Below are 24159 nucleotides of genomic sequence, written 5' to 3' on the forward strand. Positions count from 1 at the left end.
TCCTTCTTATTGAAACTTGTCAAGGCATGCATCTTATTGAAACTTCTATTAAGCGTTTGATCTATCTCCATAGATCTTGATGCTCAACATTCAAGTAGCTCAATCCAGGTATTCCTTTGAAAAACTCCTTTCAAACAACCTTTTATGCTTCACAGAAATTCTACATTACTTCTGATTAACAGTATGTCAACCACATATATTTATCAGAAACTCTATAGTGCTCCCACTCACTTCTTTGGAAATACAAGTTTCTCATAAACCTTGTACAAACCCAAAATCTTTGATCATCTCATCAAAGTGTATATTCCAACTCCGAGATGCTTGCACCAGTCCATTGAAGGATCGCTGGAGCTTGCATACTTCCTAGTATCTTTAGGATCGACAAAACCTCCTGGTTGTATCACATACAATGTTTGCTCAAGGAAACCGTCGAGGAAACAATGTTTTGACATCCTGTGTGCAATATTTCATAAATAATGCAGCAACTACTAACATAATTCTCACAGACTTTTAGCATCACTACGAGTGAGAAAGTCTTATCATAGTCAACTGTTTGATCTTGTCGGAAACATCTTTGCGACAAGTCGAGCTTTTCTTAATAGTGACTTATCACCATCGTCGTCTGTCTTCCTTTTAAAGATCCATATTTTCTCAATAGTCCTATGACCATCAAGTAGTTCTTCCAAAGTCTACACTTTGTTTTCATACATGGATCCTCTCTCGGATTTCATGGCTTCCAGCCATTTGTCGGAATGCGGGCCCACCATTGCTTTCTCCATAACTCGTAGGTTCACTGTTGCTCAACAACATGACCTCCAAGATAGGGTTACCGTACCACTCTGCAGTAGTACGCGACCTTGTCAACCTACGAGGCTTGTAGTAACTTGACCCGATGCTCGATGATCACCATCATCAGCTTTCACTTCAATTGGTGTAGGCGCCACAGGAACAACTTCCTGTGCCCTGCTACACACTGGTCGAAGTGATGGTTCAATAACCTCATCAAGTTCTACCACCCTCCCACTCAATTCTTTCGAGAGAAACCTTTCCTCGAGAAAGGATCCGTTTCTAGAAACAAATACTTTGTTTTCGGATCTGAGATAGGAGATGTACCCAACTGTTTTGGATATCCTATGAAGATGCATTTATCCGCTTTGGGTTCGAGCTTATCAGACTGAAACTTTTTCACATAAGTGTCGAAGCCCCAAACTTTCAAGAAACGACAGTTTAGATTTCTCTAAACCTCAGTCTATACTGTGTCATCTCAACGGAAATACGCGGTGCCCTATTTAAAGAGAATGCGGTTGTCTCTAATGCATAACCCATAAACAATAGTGGTAATTCGATAAGAGACATCATAGCATGCATCATACCAAATAGTGCGTGGCTATGACGTTCAGACACATCATCACACTATGATGTTCCAGGTGGCATGAACTGCGAAACAATTTCCACATTGTCTTAACTGCGTACCAAAACTCGTAACTCAGATATTCATTTCTATGATCATATCATAGACAGTTTATCCTCTTGTTACGACGAACTTCACTCCGAAACAGAATTGAACTTTTCAATATTTCAGACTTGTGATTCATTAAGTAAATACTCTTGTATCAGCTCAAATCGTCATTGAAGTAAGAACATAATGATATCCACTGTGTGCCTCAGCACCCATTGGACTGCATACATCAAAATGTATCACTTCCAATAAGTTACTATCTTGTTTCATCTCAATGAAAACAAGGCCTTGCTCATGTGGTATGATTTGCATGTCACTAGTGATTCAAAATCAAGTGAGTATAAAGATCCATCAGCATGGAGCCTCTTCATGCAATTTATACCAACATGACTCCAGCGGCAGTGCCACAAGTAAGTGGTACTATCATCATTACCTCGTATCTTTTGGCACCAATATCATGAACATGTGTAACACTATGATCGAGATTCAATAAACCATTGAAGGTGATTATTCAAGCAAATAGAGTAACCATTATTATCTTTAAATGAATAATCATATTGCAATAAACATGATCCAATCATGTTCATGCTTAACGCAAGCAGCAAATAACAATTATTTAGGTTTAACAGCAATCCCGATGGTAGAGGGAGCGTGCGACGTTTTGATCATATCAATCTTGGAAACACTTCCAACACGTATCGTCACCTTGCCTTTAACTAGTCTCCGTTTATGCCGTAGCTATCATTTCGTGTTACTAATCACTTAGCAACCGAACTGGTATCCAATACCCTCATGCTACTAGGAGTACTAGTAAAGTACACATCATGTATATCAAATATACTTCTTTCGATTTTGCCAGCCTTCTTATCTACCAAGTATGTAGCGTTTCTCCACCTCAGTGACTGTTCCCCTCATTACAGAAGCACTTAGTCTCAGGTTTGGGTTTAATATTGGGTCTCTTCATTAGTGCAGCAACTGTTTTGCCGTTTCACGAAGTATCCCTTCTAGCCCTTGCCTTTCTTGAAACTTAGTGGTTTTACAAACCATCAACTATTGATGCTCCTTCTTGATTTCTACTTTCGCAGTGTCAAACATCGCGAATCGCTCAAGGATCATTGTATCTATCCTTGATATGTTATAGTTAATCACGAAGCTCTCACAGCTTGGTGGCAGTGACTTTGGAGAACCATCACTATCTCATCTGGAAGATTAACTCCCACTTGATTCAAGAGATTGTCGTACTCAGACAATCTGAGCACACGCTCAACGATTGAGATTTTCTCCTTTACTTTGTGGACAAAGAATCTTGTCGGAGGTCTCGTACCTCTTAACAAGGGCACAAGCATGAAATCACAATTTCATCTCTTTAGAACATCACTTATGTTCCGTGACGTTTCAAAACGTCTTCGGCGCCTTCCTTCTAAGCCATTAAGTATTTTGCACTGAACTATCGTGTAGTCATCAGAAACGTGTATGTCGGATGTTCACAGCATCCACAGACGACGCTCGAGGTGCAGCACACCGAGTGGTGCATTAAGGACATAAGCCTTTTGTGCAGCAACGAGGACAATCCTCTGCAAAGTTTGCTACTATCAACTTTCAACTAAATTTTCTCTAGGAACATATAAAAACAGTAGACCTATAGCGCAAGCTACATCGTAATTCGCAAAGACCATTAGACTATGTTCATGACAATTAGTTCAATTAATCATATTACTTAAGAACTCCCACTCAAAAAGTACATCTCTCTAGTCATTTGAGTGGTACATGATCCAAATCCACTATCTCAAGTCTGATCATCACGTGATTCGAGAATAGTTTCAGTGGTAAGCATCTCTATGCTAATCATATGAACTTTATGATTCATGCTCGACCTTTCGGTCTCATGTGTTCCGAGGCCATGTCTGCACATGCTAGGCTCGTCAAGCTTAACCCAAGTGTTCCGCGTGTGCAACTGTTTTGCACCCGTTGTATGTGAACGTTGAGTCTATCACACCCGATCATCACGTGGTGTCTAGAAACGAAGAACTGTCGCAACGGTGCACAGTCGGGGAGAACACAATTTTATCTTGAAATTTTAGTGAGAGATCACCTCATAATGCTCGTCGTTCTTAAGCAAAATAAGGTGCATAAAAGGATTAACATCACATGCAATTCATAAGTGACATGATATGGCCATCATCACGTGCTCCTTGATCTCCATCACCAAAGCACCGGGACGATCTTCTTGTCACTGACACCACACCATGATCTCCATCAACGTGTCGCCATTGGGGTTGTCGTGCTACTCATGCTATTACTACTAAAGCTACATCCTAGCAAAATAGTAAACGCATCTACAAACTCAAACGTTAGTTTAAAGACAACCATATGGCTCCTGCCGGTTGTCGTACCATCGACGTGCAAGTCGATATTATCTATTACAACATGATCATCTCATACAGCCAATATATCACATCACATCGTTGGCCATATCACATCACAAACATATCCTGCAAAAACAAGTTAGACGTCCTCTAATTTTGTTGTTGCATGTTTTACGTGGTGACCATAGGTATCTAGTAGGATCGCATCTTACTTACGCAAACACCACAACGGAGATATATGAATTGCTATTTAACCTTATACAAGGACCTCCTCGGTCAAATCCGATTCAACTAAAGTTGGAGAAACCGACACTTGCAAGTCATCTTTGAGCAACGGGGTTACTCGTAGCGATGAAACCAGTCTCTCGTAAGCGTACGAGTAATGTCGGTCCAAGCCGCTTCAATCCAACAATACCGCGGAATCAAGAAAAGACTAAGGAGGGCAACAAAACGCACATCACCGCCCACAAAAAATTTTGTGTTCTACTCGAGAAGACATCTACGCATGAACCTAGCTCATGATGCCACTGTTGGGGAATGTTGCATGGGAAACAAAAATTTTCCTACGCGCACGAAGACCTATCATGGTGATGTCCATCTACGAGAGGGGATTTCCGATCTACGTACCCTTATAGATCGCATAGCAGAAGCGTTAGTGAACGCGGTTGATGTAGTGGAACGTCCTCACGTCCCTCGATCCGCCTCGCGAACCGTCCCGCGATCCGTCCCACGATCTAGTGCCGAACGGACGGCACCTCCGCGTTCAGCACACGTACAGCTCGACGATGATCTCGGCCTTCTTGATCCAGCAAGAGAGATGGAGAGGTAGATGAGTTCTCCGGCAGCGTGACGGCGCTCCGGAGGTTGGTGGTGATCTGATCTCGGCAGGGCTCCGCCCGAGTTCCGCAGAAACGCGATCTAGAGGAAAAACCGTGGAGGTATGTGGTCGGGCTGCCGTGACAAAAGTTGTCTCAAATCAGCCCTAATACCTCTGTATATATAGGTGGGAGGGGATGGGCCTTGCCTTGAGGCTCAAGGAGCCCCAAGGGGGTCGGCCGAGCCAAGGGGGGAAGTCCTCCCCTTCCAAACCGAATCCAACTTGGATTGGAAGGTGGAGTCCTTCTCTCCTTTCCCACCTCCCCTTTTGTTTTCTTTCTCTTTGATTTCTTATCCTTTGGCGCATAGGGCCTTCTTGGCCTGTCCCACCAGCCCACCAAGGGCTGGTGTGCCACCCCCAAGGCCTATGGGCTTCCCCGGGGTGGGTTGCCCCCCCCCCCCGGTGAACACCCGAAACCCATTCGTCATTCCCGGCACATTCCCGGTAACTCCGAAAACCTTCCGGCAATCAAATATGGTCATCCTATATATCAATCTTCATTTCCGGACCATTCCGGAAACCCTCGTGACGTCCGTGACCTCATCCGGGACTCCGAACAACATTCGGTAACCAACCATATAACTCAAATACGCATAAAACAACGTCGAACCTTAAGTGTGCAGACCCTAAGGGTTCGAGAACTATGCAGACATGACACGAGTGACTCCTCGGTCAATATCCAATAGCGGGACCTGGATGCCCATATTGGATCCCACATATTCTACGAAGATCTTATCGTTTGAACCTCAGTGCCAAGGATTCATATAATCCCGTATGTCATTACCTTTGTCCTTCGGAATGTTACTTGCCCGAGATTCGATCGTTAGTATCCGCATACTTATTTCAATCTCGTTTAACGGCAAGTCTCTTTACTCGTTCCGTAATACAAGATCCCGCAACTTAGACTAAGTTACATTGCTTGCAAGGCTTGTGTGTGATGTTGTATTATCGAGTGGGCCCCGAGATACCTCTCCGTCACACGGAGTGACAAATCCCAGTCTCGATCCATACTAACTCAACGAACACCTTCGGAGATACCTGTAGAGCATCTTTATAGTCACCTAGTTACGTTGCGACGTTTGATACACACAAAGCATTCCTCCGGTGTCAGTGAGTTATATGATCTCATGGTCATAGGAACAAATACTTGACATGCAGAAAACAGTAGCAACAAAATGACACGATCAACATGCTACATCTATTAGTTTGGGTCTAGTCCATCACATGATTCTCCTAATGATGTGATCCCGTTATCAAGTGACAACACTTGCCTATGGTCAGGAAACCTTGACCATCTTTGATCAACGAGCTAGTCAACTAGAGGCTTACTAGGGACAGTGTTTTGTCTATGTATCCACACATGCACTGTGTTTCCAATCAACACAATTGTAGCATGGATAATAAATGATTATCATGAACAAAGAAATATAATAATAATTAATTTATTATTGCCTCTAGGGCATATTTCCAACAAACCGACCTTAGCATTGATACGATTTGTGGTTCTTGTTGGTCTTTATGCCAAAGGGCACAAGGGAGCATTATATAAATGTGGATGCACACTAGCAATGATAAACACACACTGGTTTCTAGAATGTAGAGTAAGTTCTCCAGTTTCTGTAAAACCATGTCATGTCGTCCGATCTTGCGTCTTAGGCTAGTAAATAGAGACATTACCTACAAACTGTCGGGACCTCCGGCCTTGATATCACCGATACTGAAAATGTTGTGCATCACATCATCCTCCATAGGTGAAGCAATTGTTCCTTCATTTCTTTGAAAACTCTGAGGAGAATGTTTGCAACCAAGATCATTTTTCTGATAGATAGAAATGTTGCAAACATGTTACAAGATCCTACACATACGTGTAGAAGAACATCTTCAAAATTATATTACCACCCATTTCCAAACTATACAATGCTTCAGTGCTTCCTAGCTCCAATCTATTTTCTAATTGCAATGATGTTAGAAACTCAGTTCATAGCCATGGTTAATAACAATTAATATAGAATGATAAGTCCATCTGGAAATGTTTTTGTCACCTTCCAATTGTGGACCTTACTAGAACAAGGGTTATGCAGCACATATATAATACTCTGTTTATCAACAATCATATGCACAATTTTTTGTTAAACCTTACTGACCATACATTCTTTGTTTTTGCAAGTGGGCAATCTCTCAATAATTTGGAGATTACAAGGGGAGAGATCATCGACTACATAGTGGAAGATATTGCACAAAGACTATCCAAGGTTACATTCCTGGATATAAGAACCCGCACCAAGATTGGCGCGAGTTCTCTTGATGCATTTGACAAGAACTGCAAATCGCTCGTTAGACTTTGGCGGGTCATGCACCCCATAGATGTCTCTTGGAAGGATGCTAGAATGAAGAGGCCCATGCAGTTGGCAGCAATATGCAAAATCTCTGCCACCACAAGATTGGATACATGCTTATTAAGACTAAGGATGTCGTCAAGATCGCCTCCCAGTGCCATTACCTTAAGTTCTTATATCTCCATTGTTGATGGGACATCAAGGATAGGCTGTTGCAAGAGAAGTATCCTCTGCTAAAACTTCTCAGTCCCCATGTGGGCACCTGCTATGATAATCACATCTGGGAGGAGTTCGTCATTGACTTTGGTTGTGACTATATCTACTCATTGTAACAATTCATAGATGATGCACTCCTCTTGAATGCGGTTCTCGTGAATAGTCATCGTCCAAGATGTGGTTCTCACGAGTAGATATAGTCACCATCCGAGTCATCGGTGTACTCCTCCCATATGCAATTCTCATAGCAGTCACCACACGAAGGTTGTGGGTTTTCAGCCCAGGATACTTCTCCTGAAAGAGCTTATCATCATCGTTCCAACGACCACGAAAATCTAAGAACTTGAGATCAGGGCACTCGGAAGCGATCTTGACGACAGCCTTAGTTTTAATGAGCATCTTTACAATGTCGAGGTGGAGGAGCTTCGATCGGCATGTTGCTGGCAATAGTGTGGGCATCATCATTCTTGCACACCTTCCCAACAATATCTTTGGGCTGCATGACTCGATGAAGTGTGATGAGGGATTTATAGTTCTTGCCAAATCCATCTTGAGAACTAGTCCCATTCTTCATGCAGCTGCTTACATCCAGGAATGTAATGTTGGACTGTCTTTGTGCAACATCATCCACTATGTAATCGTTGAACTCGCTCCACGTAATCTCCAGATTAAGTATTGAGAGATTTCCCACTTTCAAAAACAAACATGTAGGGTCAGTAAGGTGTAACAAAATATTGTGGATAGAGTCATCGGTAAACAAAGTATTATATATGATGCATAACCCAGGTTATTATAGTATCCATAGTTGGAATGTAAAAAATATATTTCCAAACAGACACATCATGCTCAATTAAGTGTTATTAACCATGGCTATGAACTGAGTTTCTAACAAAATCGTACTCAAAAAATAGATCTGAGCTGGGAAGTACCGGAGTATTGTAGAGTTTGGAAATGGTTTGTAATATAATTTTGAACATGCTCTTCTACATGGATGTGCAGGATCTGGTTCCATGTTCGCAACATTTCCACTATCAGAAATCATGTTAAGGCAGGGGAGCATTATTGTGCTAGCAACTAGAATAGACCACATATAAAACTTATCACAAGTACTACAAAATTACTCGGTGTCTCGATCAACATCATTTAAGTAGAAAATGGAAGTGTTGGCTAAAAATACAAAATGTACCACTGCACGCAGATTTGAAAACTAAATATCAATCTTATATTCCAATTTCTTCAACATCTAAATGTTTTTTTGCACACACGTAAAGTTGAACAAAGTGACATAATCAGAATTAAGAATGAAATTTTTTTATTTATAATTGCGGCACATCTCAATTATTTGACACAACAACTAGTTTGGGTAGGGAAGATGAGAAAGAGGGTATGGACGTGGAGGGAGTCACCTCTCCACGGCGAGGGAGGTAGATATGGAAGTCGCTGATTAGGGATCCGGATCCAAAAGTTGTCAACCAAGAAGGCGGATCTGGATGTCACTGACCAGGGAGGCAGATCTCGAAGACTCTAGCGAGCGGCTGTGAGGGAGTCCGGGACTAAGGGGTCCTCGGGCCGCCCGCCTATATCTATGGACCAGACTCCTGGGCAACTTCGGGCAGCCGATGACATATATAAGGATTAGTCCACAAGACTTGGTGATCAAGAAAAGGACTCCTCTACACCGACGTAGCCGACTAGGACTCTTGTTATCCTAAGCCTATGGTGCATTGTATAAACCGAGGCCAGGCTAGTCGATAGACAATCTCATATGATCATAGATTACGATCATTATTCATAGGGTTTCAGACCACAACATACAAACTCGAGGTAGATCAACTTTGTATTCGATACTTCATGATCAATATAAGCAAGAGCAGGACATAGGGTTTTACCTCCATCAAGAGGACCCGAACCTGGATAAAACATCATCTCCTTCGTCCCTGGTTACCCATCGATCCAAGAACCATAGTTCGGACCCCCTACTCGAGATCCGCAGGTTTTGACACCGACATTGGTGCTTTCATGAAGAGTTTCACTGTGTGATCGACAAAAGGATTGATGGCTCGCCTGTGGATTGATTGCAGTTTAATATAGACAACGAAATGGTGTTCGTCGTCCCCGTTTCCTCGAGCGTTGCTTTGACGATTGCTTTAGTAGAATTGTGCGGAATTGTATCTACAATAACCCTACAAAATTTCATCACGTTCCGATGGAGGATTCTCCGACGATCTCCGGTATACCGGAGCCCTGTTAAAAGGGAATCTCGATGAGTTTAGGGCGAGGGGTCCAATATCAAAGGTGAAACAGAGGTGAAGCACGTGAGTGTTCCCACCTTCTTTCTCAAAATAAGCTTCCGCTCTGCTTTATAAATAATGCAATATCCAAAGAAAGTACATGGTCGAATGATACAAGATGAAGAGGTAGCCCTCAAACAACACCGATCCCTGAATAACGAGATCATGCGGGGACTACACTACCAAAAGAGAAAATAGGAGAACTGAATACAACGACATGCTATGCACTAAAATACCTAGGCTCCGCGACAACACACTCAAGAGGGAAAATGACGCTAATCGTCGCCGTTGTCGAGTCCGTAAAGGAAAAAAGTTTTCACCCGAAACCCTGACACGACGAGGAGCACCACGATGACGTCTTCAAGAAATAGTGGCGCTCACAAGCATCGCCGCCGTCGGTGATAAAGCACAGAGCTTTCGCTCGGTATCTCCCACGTACCATCTCGAGGTCTTCAGGACAAGCGAGACGAGAACATATCCTCAGGTCCGGATAGGGGCACCGCAACTGCCGAAAACAGAAAACACGCCTGAGCCACCCGCTGCCAACCCTCTCACCGCTCACACGACCAAGAAGAGTAGCCACAACCACCATCATGGCTCCTGACGGAGAGCCAACCATGTGGACCGCTATCCGGAGCTTCCTCCTTGGTGTCCAAGCCCAAGACATCAACCGTCCCCATCAAAGCGACTCAACCACGACAGAAACAGTAAAAGGGCCTTCCTTTCACTCCTAGCCCAGCATCAGTCAAGGATCCTAGGTGGACACCTCCATCGTCGGAGGCATCCTTCCCTGCGTCCCCAGCCAGTCCTGAAGGACCGTGGGGGACACAGCCCCATGATTGCTGACGGCCGTCGCCGAGCAAGTTCAAACGACATCATGCCGTAACTGACGACACAGATCTGGGAGATTGTGCAGCGGAGTCTCGACAACCACGAATGTCATCGCACCCGCGAGAGGAGAAACCTCAACGTCCACGAGTGCCTCCCGGACAAGCCCTACTCCACCTACCCGGAGCGAAAGCTCCGACCCACCACAGGCCTAAATCCGGTCCACGCAAGCACGAGCTCCAGAGTCGGAGCCACCATCGGCGTGCGAGCAGCCGATGCAGCAGCAGGCCTACTCAACGTGTCGCTAGCTCTTCACTAGGAGAAGGGGAGCTCCTCCATGCCCTGTTTGTAGAAGCCCGAGAGCACCAGCGCACCACCAAACCTCCCACACGCCTGCAACAACCGCTGCCGCACCACCATCGTCAGCCACCACCGCATAGCCGCAGCCGCCGCACCACTGACACAAGTAGCCGCTAGGAGGCCCCATGGACCGTGACAGGCTAAATCTGGGTTGGGCCCCGCCGGCTACTGCCTCCATAGGTCGCACCTCCTGCCGTGTCCATCCCACCATGCGCAGGCCTAGGCGCCGCAACCCCGCCGCCGGGCCTGCCTGCGCGCTGACGCACCCCGGATCTACGCCGCGCCACCGCTCGAGGTCACCCGCCCGCGTCGATCCCTCGCGCGAGGAGGAGATGAGGCCTCGCCGCCACCAGCACCTACCGGGTTTTGCTTGGCGGCACGGACCGGCGGCGGCGAGGGGAGGTGAGGGACGGAGAGGACTGACGCACCAGCGGCTAGGGTTGCCCCCTTGGTCGCTAGCGGGAGAGTCCACACCTTCTTTACACACAGGGCATTGGACATCAGTCCCACATGCCGATTTTCGAGAATTGAAGCAATTGATGTAGCGCTCTCTGTTACCGCAGCATCAAGCACATCCGGTAACAAAGTCGACGAATTGGCAAGACACACGCACGTACAAGAATCCTGTTTGCTTGATCGATTCGACTTATCCCCTAGAAATGCAGTACTCCGGGAACGTAGAAAGCTGGCTCGTAACTTGCTAATGTAGACTTGGGGGGCAAAACTTCCCCTTGGGAAAGCACAACTTCCACAAAGTGCAGGAACGCATTTTCCATTGCTTTTGATCCCCACCCCACCAAAACTTCGTTATAGCATCGGAGTATGGCTTGCAAACCTTCTTCGGTAATTTGAATACAGACATGGCAAACAATGACATAGACTGTGATACTGCTTTCATTATAATTTCATGGACTCCAACTGATAACAACTTCCCGTTCCAACATATTAGTTTTTTGTACACTCTTCCAAAAAAGGCATAAAGCATTCACTGCGATCTGCCCCATCAAGTGTCATGAGGCCAATGTATTTGTCAGAGATCACCTCTGTATTGATATTTAAAATATTACACACTTCTTCTCTTGTATTAACAATTGTATTGGGGCTAAAGAATATACTTGATTTTGCCACACTAACCAATTATCCAGAATTAGCACAGTAATCATTCCGAGCACTTTGCAAGGAAGCTACATTTGCTGTCATATGAATTATAGAATCATCAGCAAATGAAAAGGTGAGCAGACACTGATGGTGTATTTCTACATGCCCTAACCACCTCTATGTTACCAACTCCTTCTTCATGCATAAGTTAACTAGTAATCCCTTGTGCGCACAATTAAAATAAATGAGGAGACAACTGAATCCCTTGTCTCGAACCCCTGGTAGGTGGAAATTTATCAGCCTCATGAAAATTATACATGATAGTATATTGTAACGAGTAGATACAAATCATCATAAAATTCACCCAGTTCTCCTAGAATCCCAACCTTAATATGATATTCCTAAAGAAAACCTACTCAACTTTGTCGTATGGCTTGGCATATCCAGCTTGACCGGATATAAATATTCCTTCCCCCTACTCTTATTTTTTATCTGGTGAACGCACTCTTAGGCAATATCACATCGCTATAAGTCTCCCAGTGATAAATGCGCTTTCGGTTGGTGAAATAATCTGCGGTAAAATCATCTTTAAGTTTTTAGCAATCACCTTTGGAATTAAGACTACTATGGCATCATTCCATCCCTCTATTATCTGCCATGAGCTTATCGCCTACCGGACTTCCTGTGTAATACTATGATTCACTTCATCCTCCATAAAGGTTGAAGAAGGTGTTCATTTATTTCTTTAGAAACTCTCGGGAGACATTTTTCAAGAAATCCAAGATCTTTATTGTTAACTTAGGAAGAGATAGAGTGAGATAAACAATTTTGGATCATCAGGTTTAACATCTCCGTACCTACCTGGTCATCCTGAAGTCATTTGATCAAGCCAAGTCTTTTTCTAGCCAAGGCAAATTGGAGATTTTTTTGAATTGCCGCCGCTGTTACGTAACCAACACCCTAGCTTGTTGGAGCCAATAAAATTACAGTAGGTGTTCACTCAAGTCTGCTAGTTCCTTTCTTTTTTTATGTCACGTTCATTATTAGTCATAGGCCCTTCCAGCACATGTTCAAGCTCTTTCTCTACCTGTCTATGCTTCGTTTTTTCAGTTTTTAAGTACTTTTCCATCCCAGTCATGGAAGCTTTAATGTGCCATACGAAGCTTCCTACCATTCCCCTGCACATTCCAAGACACTTCAACCCATGCCCGCATGACCACTAGTGGAGCGGACCGAATTTTCTGAAGATAATTTTCACCAATGGCTAATCCAGAGCTTTCGAAACAAAACAAAAAACTACATGTAGAGTATTCTCAACAATCATCATATAAATTTGTTGATTTATGTTTAAGCACCATACATATGTTTTTTACAACCATACAAGTTCACTCAACAACCAGACAATATCTGCAAGGTAATGACAACAGAGTTTGACACTTAGAAGTACATAGAACGGAAGAAAATGTTTTAAAGTTGAGACATATAGAGAGCAGCAGGAGCAAGCAGACAATTCACTTCTCTCAACAACTTATTAATGCAGACTTCTTCATGGTGAGTCGGGCCAGTCAAAACCAGCGAATCCTTCTCCGAATACACCGCCATAGAAAATGACTTCTTGTCCTTCAAGAGTGTGATCGTCCTCCCATATGGCCTCGCCGTCTCCCCCCATGGCGAAGTAGTCATCATCCATGAACTGTTCCCATGAGTAGATGGAGTCGTCATATGAGTCATCAGAGCATTCCTCCCAGAAGTTGTTCTCATAGCAGTCGTCCACCCTTGGGCAGAGGATTTTGAGCCCAGCAAACTTCTCTCGCAAGAGATTATCATCGACGTCCCAGCAGCAACGCAGATCTAGGAGCTTGAGGTCATGGCACTTGGAGGCGATCTCGAAGACAGCCTTAGTCGTGATGAGCATGTATCCCATCTCGAGGTTGCAAAGCTTTGGCATATTGCAGGCAATAGCATGAGCCTCGTCATTGTGGCACACCTTCCCAACGAGATCCATGGGGTGCATGACCCGCCGAAGTCTGACGAGGCATTTGGAGTTCTTGCCAAATGCCTCCAGAGCACGAGCACCAATCTTGGTGCAGCCGCTTACATCTAGGAATGTAACTTTGGACAGCCTTTGTGCAACATCTTCCACTATGCTGTCGCTGATCTCACTCCTCGGAATCTCCAAAGTCTCGAGAGATTTCGCACTTGCAAAAGAAAACACAGTAGGCTCAATAAGATTTAACAAAACATTGCGGATAGGGTCATCGGTAAAAAAGTATTATATATATGATGCATAACTCTAGTTCTAGTAGGGATCATAATTCGAACGTAACAAAATATTTCAAAATGGATACCGTCTGCTCAATTAAATGCTATTACCACGGCTAAAAACTTAGTTTCTAACATCATCACAATAAGAAAATATATCGGAGCCAGGAAGCAGTAATACCATTTTGAACATGTTCTTTTACACGGATATGCAGGATCTGGTACCACATGTTACCAACATTTGTCACCATATATCAGTAAATAGATTATGCCAGAGGAGCACTACCGTGCTAGCAACTTGAATAGACCACCTATAACCCTGTATTTATAGAAGAACGCACTGGAAAGATACTAACACACTTGTATTTATGCAATTGAATCACTAATTTACTATCGTTTATGAAACTAATTGCCAAAACATATTGTCAATCTATTATATATGGAAAATAATTGACGGGTTACCAGCAAAAATAAAAATAGTCTAGAAATTACCAGAAAAATTACGGGTTAACCAGGAAAAAGAAAAACAGTCTAGAAATTGCAACAAAAATCAGAAGCATCTAACCTTTAATCTGGTAGACTAATTATCTTTAATCATTAGATAAGGCTTAAGTTGATAAAATTACCCACCATTGTCATTACATCACAAAAACGTTTCGTTCTCTGGTATGTATCTTTTTTTCCCTCTGTCTCCTAAACGTGCTTGCATCATGACGTCCTCACCCCTCAAGGCGCAGCCGAAGCTAGCTAGGCCATGCAGCTTATATAGGCCATAGCTGAAACTAGCTAGGACATCGCTCACATCACCCCTGGACCTTAACCAAAGATAGCCTAGGAGGGGCAATGATGCCTAAATTTATGCATTCATGTGTTTATTCACCGGGACAAAAATCATGCAAACATGGCTAACGATCTATGTGTGCATGCTGTTCATGCATTGCCTCGATCGTGTCATGTTCCCTACAGTGTAGGCGCACAAGGACTAGGCGGCCAAAGATGACACATGGCAGCGACAAGAGCAAAAGCATATTGGTCGAGGATCTCCTTCCTCTATGTGGCTTCCAACGTCTTACCTCTCTTCGTCCGATTCCAGTCAGCGTATGACAAACTAGATTCAGTCGAACTGTCAGTAGACTCCACCATGGCAAACCACGTCGCTGCCTGACTCTTGCTGACATCTCGCCCCACAATAGATGCACTCTGATGGCTAAGTTTGTCCTATAATTTCTGACATCAAGCGATGTGATGAGGATACCTGCAGCTTATGTTCTTCCGCATGCTCAGGTACCAAATTCTATAGTTTTTGCCGAATTAATTATTAGGTAAGTGAAAACACCTCGAGCACTTGATATTATGGTTTTGATGATTATGGAAGTTGTTAACACCAGCACATATAAATGCTTTATATCATATAGTTTTTTAATTTCTACACTGTACTGTTTCTATTCTCTTTATCTATACTATTCGAAGTAAAAAATTGTAACTTTCTAACTTTGGACAGCAAACTTCGAACTTCTTTTATTAGAAAGGTAGAAATATGATAAAAAGATTTGTCATAAAATTATTTTTCATATAGTAGACAAACATTACAAATTTATGAGTGTTGTGAACATGTATAATGTGATCCATTGGTATGGTGTACTTCAGGTTTTGAGTTAGGAAAATGACAGAATCTACAAGCTCATCATTATCATGTTATGTTCAGGAGCATCATGAGTTATGAATCGAGAAGCAATATGAATATTGCTCATAAATATGCTTTCTGGACCACAAGAGATTCTAAAGTCTTTGCACATTACATGGTTAAATGATTTTATTCTACTGATTTATCTGTTATGAACTTGCTTTGTAAGTTTTGTAACACTCACCTTTAATCACTTTTGTTGAGAAAACTAGGTTGCACCACATGATCTTAGGAGATAACTACAGAGTGAGCCACACTATTAACTCAGTAGAAATCTCTTCAGTTAGTGTGAAAAACATAATTTATTCTGATGGTCTTAAAACTAAGAATTTCTATTTTTCGCCAAGCATTTGCATCATTATTGTTTCCAGGCAGTGGATGCATATTCGGGCACATGGAACACACACACGTGTTTATAGTAACTCTTAAATGATTTATCAAGTTTTGATCCAAAAACGGTGAAGAAACACGCATTCCACAGGACTCGCGAATGCTAACGGACTAACTTTAATTAAGTTCACTCTCTTTTTATAGTCAGGCGTAATAACTTTTACTTTAGAAATAATTGGATGCTTCCCCTTGTGTACTTCTGTACTATTATTACTTTTCTATGAAAGTGTTAACCTACAACTGGAACTTATGTGATTTATTTAGCATACCGCCTATAGAGTATTTCTCAATATGTGTAACTACCAGCAAGCATAATGTCAAGGAGGAGGGAGTAAAGAAGGGAACGAAATGATATGGTCACTCTCAATCTTACTGATTTTAGTCCTTCAAAGTATCCAGAACACCTACTTCTGAACGCCCTGAACATTTACTAAGTGAATGCAATATATTGCTACTTATTAAATTATCCCGTCGGACTATAAATTACATCCCTTTTCCATATTTCAACAATAATATATAAATGGGTCAATATGGTAAAAAAACATTTCGTCATTTAAAAGATTTAGTAGGTACAAAATCTGCACTGATTAAAAACGAAACCTTCTAATTCCAGATAGATTGATAATGTATTATATAAGTAAATGCAAGGATCATAAAAATATTTTTTTCATGGCATGCATAGTCAGTAGATAAGTGACAAATGGACAACATATATATTTTATGTAAATAACTAACCAAAATACCTAAACCAAAACTATGTTTGCAGAAGTCTTATATTTTTAAATGTTATCAGATATCCCTGCAACTTTTAGTAGATAAACCAAATAGTATATATGTTCTCACTATTAAACTTTATGAAATTCTAGTCCGGGCATCTAGCTGCCCACTCTGCTAGTTGTTTATAAAGGATTGGATTCAGGGATAATAGAGCACATCTTATTGTGTAAAGGCAAATACAACAGCAAGGCAAGTACTTTTGGAATCAATTATGTGACACATAAGGTACTTGTTTATCTTCATTACCACATGTCTCTCTAATCAATAGACGTATTACCATTCATGCCCGCTCTTTCTCAGATATTTTGACCCTTGGTCGTCCGATCGTGTATTCTAGCCAATCTCCGCCGTCCATTTTCTTATTGAGGGCGCTAAAACCCTATCCCCACCCCTCGCGACCTTTTGTATATCGTGTACGCCACCTTCTCGATTCCCTCCCCTCCTCCCGTCACCCTCATCCCGCCTCCCAAACCGCCTCAGTGACCCAGCTCCTATATAATGCAATTACACACCCATCATATTTCCCTGGCCACTAGACCTGTGGCAATCTAATCCATATTTTTCCCGAAAGTCCGATTGCATTTTTGCAAGGATGCTACACAACTTAAGAACTACTCCAGCAACATGCACATTTCCACCGGCTATTCTTTGCACTAACAATAACTTAAAAAAACACTGTTCTGATGAAGGTTATCAAATCTCATCAGGAAAGCATTACCAAAATAAATATGATTTTGAATAAAGAAGAGTACTTACTGGTCGGCGATGAAGGCGAACAGTGAGTCGTTGGGAAGCCGGGACACGCTAAGGCGGCGGCATGAGCCAGCGCTGCGAGCGAGGAGCATATGAACCATGCTGATGATCTGGTCAGGCGTGCTCTGTTGGCTCCACTCCTGGATGTCGATGTCCTGCCAGCAGTAGGACCCTGAGACCACCTCGCTCCACGGTTTGCAAACCCCAGGAACCACCCTTAGGATCTCCTGAAGGGAGAGTTTGCAGAAGATGATGCCTAGGGCATCTCGTTGCAGGTCCTCCCAATATATGTTCTTACTGCACTCTTCCATCCCTGATCGATCCTTCCAGGTCCGACGATGCAAGTTGTATGCCCACCTGTTACAGGAACAATGATAAGTTACCCTGTGTGGTAAAATTATTTTCTTAATCCACACAGTTGAAGGCTTGAAGTAGCATATTCAGAATTTCATGGCGACTTAGAGTAACAGTATGAAAGTGCTTTTGTATAATACGGATTTTTTTTTCAGTTAATCAACATTTATTTCGAGATAATAAATTGCCAATATATACGGCAAGATCGGCATTAAGGAGTATGAGGAGTATAGATGTATCAAAGGTATGGAAATATAAAACCCAGCGAAGGAAAAAAATATACACAGAGATGAACACATGTGCAAGCTTTCCCTGATCTGACAACAAAAAATTGCACCCTCCAACAAAACTAGAGGAAGAAACGAGATCTGAGCGAGATCCATGGGAGAAGAGATATGGCAGATCACCATACCGAGAAACTAAAAACGACATCCCCTCTTTGCAGCAAAGCGGGCTGGTTACTGTGAGCGAAAACCCAAATCAGGAAACCTACTCAAGAACCAAACGGGGAGCAGCAAGATGCGATAACCGGTCAAGCAAAAGCCAGCGACCGACCAGCAAGTACGAGGAAGGAGGACGATGCAGATCTAAAGCATCCCCTCCGACAGAGACTAAAAATTAGAGAAAGGGATGGAGGGGACAACCCGGCCGGCCGGGACAGTATCGTTAACGACGAGAGACGTTTGGGGATGGTGAGTTCTTCGCAACGGCGAGATGCTTTGGAGGGAGAGCTTACCAGGTCGCAGAGGAGGAGAAGCGGTGGTGGTGATGAATCTGTGGGAGCGATGGGGTGAGGAGGAGGAGGAGCGAGACTGCAAGAGGGGTACGGTGTGGGGAGAGATACAGTCGAGTGTAGTCGGGGGTCTTTCTCCTTTTGTTGCTCGCGCGTGCCTTTCCGGGGTGCGCCGCCTGGATTCAGGCCGAGCGAGCGCCGCGCGGAGTAATTAATTCTTAAGCTGAAACGTGATGCCATTGTAGTAATTCTTAGTAGTACTTCTTTTGTTTGTAAATATACAAGTCTTTTTAGGCATTTTAATAGGGAACTATAAATGGATGTATACAGACATATTTTAGAGTATAGATACGTTTATTTTGCTTCGTATGCCGTCATTATTAAAATGTTTAAAAAATTTATATTTAAGAACAAAGGGAGTAACATAAACGATGGTACCCTAAACGAAGGAACTACAGATGGAGTAATCCATGGGTTTTTTTTTTCAGAAAATTGTTAATGTTAACACAAGAAATTTGTATACTACTCCATCCGTTCTTAAATACTCCCTCCGTCCGGAAATACTTGTCCTAGAAATGCATGTATCTAGATTTATTTTAGTTATAGATACATCCATTTTATTTATTTCTAGGACAAGTATGTCCGGACGGAGGGAGTATAAAATATAAGACCTTTTAGGGATTATACTATAGACTTCATACGAATGTATATAGACATCTTTTAAAATATAGATTCATTCATTTTGCTTTGTATGTAGTCTACAATACAATCTCTAAAAAGTCTTGTATTTAGGAACGGAGGGAGTATGATGCTAGTGTATTGGCTAGCTAGGTTTGGTTAACAGATTTCATGTATATGTAATATGACAGATACGGCATACATTTGTTTTGCATAAAGATATGGCTTACATTAACGTAATCAATGTAAATTTTACGTTCTAACATGGATTTAGTGCTATTGTACACGACTTCTGGGATATTTTTTTCCATATTTCAATGATTACTTCTCTAACTTCACCGTGTCCCCTTTTGCGCGCTTTTTTGGTTTGAAAACTTTTGAGCCATTCACTTGTGGGGCGGCTCAATTATCCAACTGCCTCTGACTTGGCCCATCATCATTCAAATATAATGTCCGCTCTACATAACTTGCACCAAATAGATGATGCATCATCATTCAAATATAATGTCGTTCGCAGCGGGGTGCCTGCAGCCCCCCCCCCCCCCCCCCAAGGTACAAGATGGGCCGGCCTATGTATCATGTATACAGTTTCCTAAATCGTTCAAAAGAGGTGTGCAATAGGACTTCAAACCCGCGACCACTTCCTACAATGCTAACGACACGCATCACTACGCCATTGAACAATAGATCTTTAAAACCCGTTTTCCCGTTCTTATTTGTCCCTTTGTTTTTGTTTTTTGGCAAAACCTCCAGTTTCCCAAACCGGGTTTTCCCGGTTCACCGGTCATTTTTGGGGCTGTTAAATTCAGGTTTTTTTTTATGTGTTTCCTAATGCACCATTTTTCTAAAATTTGTTTTTTATTGAAAAGTCAATGATTTTTAGAAAAATATTTAGATGAACTTTTTTCAGATGTTATGAAATTATTTTCAAATTTCATGAATTTTTTTATAAAATTGATGAACTCTTTTACAAATTGATGAACTTCTTTAAAATTTGATGGAATATTTTAGATTTGTGAACTTTTTTCAAATTCAATGAACTCTTTTCGAATTCATTGAATCTTTTTTCAAAATTGATGGACTTTCTAAAAATTCAGTGAACATTTTTTCAAATCCAATGAACTTTGTTCAATCCTGTGAACTTTTTGTCAAAATTATGAACTTTTTTAAAATATTCATGCACATTTTTTGAATTCATGAATTTTCGAGATCTTTTTATGTAAGTCAACTATTGACCAGTCAACAGCTACGAGTCAGGAGTAGGACGTTTTGGGCCGTGCCCAAAAACCGCGGCCGCATGGGTGTCGGATGCCCTAGTTGGCACCGAGGGCGTTTACTAGGAGCTCCCCACCCCCACCCCCCGGGGCAAACAACAGTGAGAATAACTGTAGCGTGGTTATGTCCAATTTGAGAGAATTAGTTTCCTACCAAATCAAGTCAAGCCTGCCACCGGAAGGAACAAAAACAAAAATATTTCCACGCCTATGGTGCTCGCAGATTAAGCTAATATAAAATAAGTTTCATTGAATAATTGGGATTGAATTCTTTCCACATAAAAATGTTAGAAATTTTCACTTCTTAATTGACGCGCTACGACTGCCCCCCTTCCCGTGGTTTTCTGATTTGAAAAGGTGGATCCTCCATTCAACTTGCGGGCCAAATGGACTGAAATTTGGTCCATCGTCATTCAAACATTGCACCTACTCTAAATGTTGCCATCAATCTCTCGTGCCTTCTGCTTGAAAGATGGACATACCCCCCCCCCCCCCCCCCCCGCGCGGCGCGCAAATGCAATGAAGAATAACGGCGAAGTGGTGATCTCCATCCTAGACCTAATATCCACTCATGTATTAGCTCTTAGGCGTGTTGTCATCCAAACCTTTCCACGAACAAGAGAAATGTAGTCTACAAGAAAAATGAAGAACTCAATGGTGAAACTGATGTAGACAGAAACAGAAAATATCTCAATGCCTATGTTTCTAGCAAATTATGCCAAATAAATAAATATGTTTCAAACTTTTTAGAGGATTTTGGATACAAATTCCAATTTTCAATCATTACTTCCTTAAGTAAATTAGTTTCCGACCATATCCCACTAGTCATGCCTCACTCTAGTACTGACTTCCTTCCTGCGGTATTCTGATTTTGAAAATGCTTGGAAGCATCACTCCTGAACAATCCAACGACCTAAGATTTGGCCCATCACCATTCAAACATCATGCCATCTATAATTGTCGCGATCAAGTGGCCACGTCTTGTATTGAAAAGATGGCAAATAACTCCTCCTGCCCCCACAGACGTGCAAACACTAGACGAAATTAAAGACATAAGGTTACTATACAACCATGAATTAGCTCTTACGTGCATTGTGATGCAAATCTTTCAAAGAACAGAAAAGACTAGAAAAGCAAAAGTAAAGTAGATGACTTGGGAAAAAAACTATTTAGCTTTCAATAGTAAATTTCTTGTTGACCACAAATTGGCAAAAATAAAATGACATAAAATTTTATAAATTATACTGGATACTTTACTTTCTAGACAAAACATTGGATGTGTTCACTTTGTGTTACGAAGGTGATATTTCCTCTTGATTCTTACTGTTGTGGTTGCTAGTCATATGTCACCTTGGACAAATGAGAAAATAACCAATAAGTAACTAATGTGTGATGATAAGTGAGGAATAAGAAAATTTAATGAATGATATCTATTATATAATATCAAAAAATTAAGGAAATAATTACAATACAATTAATGTATGATGATAAAGAAGGAAATAAGCAAGATAACGAATACAAATACTTATTATATAATAGGCACCTCATACAAATAAGGAAGGCATTAATATGTAATTAATGAACCATGATCAATATGAAAAAGGACAATTTATGATATTTATTGTATAATATTGTTCTCCTTCCAATCAAACTTGCCATCATCTCGCATGTAAGACCTCTCAAGGTTCGACGACACGGTCCTCCCAGTACTATCTTGGCCTCTCGCGACAGATAAGAGTGAATGATTGAGATTATCGCCTAGAGGTGGGAGTGAGTATAACTATTAAATAACAAGATGGGCCATTGTGCCATTGGCGTAGAGACCAACTACGAACCATAAGTTAAGTAAGATATTTGAGACCTAAAATGAAAGTTAAGTGAATTATTTAACAAGACCAATTGTAGCCATCGGCGCAAAGAGAAGCTATAGCCAAGAAAATAAGCAACTAATAACAAAAAAAATTGGTGAACTATTTGAACGATGTTTAAATGAGCTGCAAGTGATTTTGTTTGTATTGCATTTGTACCTGCCTTAGATATTTATCAATGACAAACAAATATAACTGTTGCACCTATCCTTCTTTGGCCGGCAGGGCAACCGTACAAACGAGTTAATAGAAATGCCGACCCACCCACCCACCCCCCCCCCCCCCATCCGGCAGATGATCTGAACTACCAAAACTGGGGACTCCTACTCGGAACAACTTGGGAGACTAAATACCATCCTCGCAAACTATGGAGGCCAAACTCGGAACAACTTTGCGAAATCATCGATATTAATGAGCTAGACATGAAATTTCCTCTGCATCCTTTAGTTAAATGTGTTACTAACATAGTGCATGGAATCTTCTTGAAGAGGGATAATTTAAATAGGCTGACACCACTCTGTTAGTTACACAATACAATGGTAGCTATGCAAAACGTATGTTGCACCCTGACACTTGATAGGCCACTCTTGTTTTTGGTTTAGCCCTAGGAAAACTGTGCCAAGGGCGCGTTTGATAAAACATATTCCTCCTAAGTATTGTTCGTAGGTGTCTATTTCATATGGGTTTCTTGCTTATTTGTTGCTTATTCCTAGACATGTATGCAACCGAACACCCTCCAATGGTATGACGTGGTACGATTTTAGTTCGGCATACTATCGTATAGATTAACAATATCTTTGAAGCAGACCCGACCTTAGCATTGATCCGATTTGTGGTTCTTGTTGGTATTTATGCCAAAGGGCACAAGGGAGCATTATATAAATGTGGATGCACACTAGCAATGATAAGCACGCACTGGTTTCTAGAATGTAGAGTAAGTTCTCCAGTTTCTGTAAAACCATGTCATGTCGTCCGATCTTCGTCTTAGGCTAGTAAATAGAGATATTGCCTAAAAACCGTCGGGTCCTCCGGCCTTTATATCACCGATACTGGAAGTATTGTGCATCACATCATCCTCCATAGGTGAAGCGATTGTTCATTCATTTCTTTGAAAACTCTTAGGAGAATGTTTTCAACCAAGATCATTTTGCTGATAGTTAGAAATGTTGCAAACATGTTATCAGATCCTACACATGCGTGTAGAAGAACATCTTCAAAATTATATTACCAACCATTTCCGAACTATACAATGCTTCAGTTCTTCCTAGCTCCGATCTATTTTCTAATTGCAATGATGTTAGAAACTCAGTTCATAGCCGTGGTTAATAACAATTAATATAGAATGATGAGTCCATGTGGAAATGGGTTATGCATCACATATATAATACTCTGTTTATCAACAATCCTATGCACATTTTTTGTTATACCTTACTGACCATACATTGTTTGTTTTTGCAAGTGGGTAATCTCTCGGTAATTTGGAGATTATAGGAGAGAGATCATTGACTGCTTAGTGGAAGATATTGCACAAAGACTGTCCAAGGTTACATTCCTG

At 41.8% G+C, this 24159-nt stretch overlaps 1 protein-coding gene across 1 annotated transcript; it reads right to left on the reverse strand.

Moving 5' to 3' along the window:
* Positions 1 to 13220: 13220 nt before the first annotated feature.
* LOC123440976 (F-box protein FBW2-like) lies at positions 13221 to 18883 on the reverse strand. The gene is made up of 3 exons (XM_045117513.1): positions 18788 to 18883; positions 17701 to 18054; positions 13221 to 14029 (listed from the first exon to the last, which is right to left on the reverse strand). The coding sequence occupies exons 2-3, from the start codon at positions 18006 to 18008 to the stop codon at positions 13378 to 13380; spliced, it is 960 nt and encodes a 319-aa protein (XP_044973448.1). The 5' UTR covers positions 18009 to 18054; positions 18788 to 18883; the 3' UTR covers positions 13221 to 13377.
* Between the last annotated feature and the right edge of the window lie 5276 nt (positions 18884 to 24159).

The sequence above is a fragment of the Hordeum vulgare genome, chromosome 3H (genome assembly GCF_904849725.1).
Source record: "Hordeum vulgare subsp. vulgare chromosome 3H, MorexV3_pseudomolecules_assembly, whole genome shotgun sequence".
In the NCBI taxonomy this organism is placed as follows: domain Eukaryota; kingdom Viridiplantae; phylum Streptophyta; class Magnoliopsida; order Poales; family Poaceae; genus Hordeum; species Hordeum vulgare.